The sequence below is a fragment of the Galendromus occidentalis genome, unplaced genomic scaffold (assembly GCF_000255335.2).
Source record: "Galendromus occidentalis unplaced genomic scaffold, Mocc_1.1 scf7180000077494, whole genome shotgun sequence".
NCBI classification, from domain to species: domain Eukaryota; kingdom Metazoa; phylum Arthropoda; class Arachnida; order Mesostigmata; family Phytoseiidae; genus Galendromus; species Galendromus occidentalis.
In genome coordinates this window covers 429,003-430,011 of record NW_003805482.1, presented here as the reverse complement: position 1 = coordinate 430,011, position 1,009 = coordinate 429,003, and the positions used below count along the sequence as shown (strand labels likewise).

At 50.5% G+C, this 1,009-nt stretch overlaps 1 protein-coding gene across 1 annotated transcript in view; it reads right to left on the bottom strand.

The window, feature by feature from the left end:
* Positions 1–251: 251 nt before the first annotated feature.
* LOC100897209 (uncharacterized protein K02A2.6-like) overlaps positions 252–1,009 on the bottom strand; it is a 3,934-nt gene continuing 3,176 nt past the window's right edge. The window contains exon 6 of the mRNA XM_018640630.2: positions 252–890. Within this exon, the coding sequence (XP_018496146.2) occupies positions 252–890 (639 nt within the window). The remainder of the gene's footprint in view (positions 891–1,009) is intronic.

The window sequence follows — 1,009 nt, the reverse complement described above, 5'->3', positions numbered from 1 at the left end:
ACCTTATTGGAATAAATTTTTCGGATCTGTTGTCAATCTTTCGGAAAAAGTCAATTTTCCTCTTTTTCGATGAACCGAAATCGAGACCCCCTCTTATATCCAGCCGGGAGATCTGGAGAAGATAGGGCCTGGGTGGACGCCAATATCTTTTCATCGCGGGGCGAATCTCTCGAGTCAATTTTCAACCGCAGTTTCTTGCTCTTCTGCCCAAAAAAGAGGGATGGAGATGTGCCGCTTTGCTTTTAGTCTCTTCAATTATAGGCCATGACAACAGAGTCCAGAGACTTTACAGAATCATCGAGTGAAGACTCGATGGTGCGCACCATGCGCTCTGCGAGTCCGTTGCTCGCCGGCATTCCGGGGGCACAGCGAAGGTGGACAATGTTCATGTCCGAACAGAACTCTGCAAATTCTTTGGACGTAAACTGAGCACCATTGTCAGAAACAAGAGTGTCAGGCGGCCCGAAACGGCGAAACAGTTGCCTCAAATACCCGATGAGAGATGCGGATGTCAACGACGACAACCATTGAGCATCAACGTATTTTGAGAAGCTGTCGACGACGACAACGAAAGCAGAACCTTTCTTTGGCTCGCCGAAGTCTATGTGAATCCTTGACCACACTTTGCCAGTGTTGGGCCAAGGGACGAGCGGGATTTTCACGGGCTTTGCCGCTGACTGGATGCAACGCTCGCATGACCTCACCACGTTCTCGATGTCACTCGACATGGCTGGCCAGTAGAAGTGCAGTCTTGCCAGACTCTTCATACGACGAATGCCTGGGTGACCTTGGTGGAGCTGCTTCAGAACAGTCTTTCGCATGGCTTGCGGAATGACGACCTGCTCTCCTCGCAGCACGACGTTCTTCGACACGCAAAGAGAATCAGCAGCCTGAAAGAAGGGACGGATTCGAGCATTCTTCTTGTCGGAGTCCTTCCAGCCTTGATTGATTCTTGAGACAACTTCGCGTAGAACCGGGTCTTTCTGCGTTTCCTCGACGAGACGTTTTC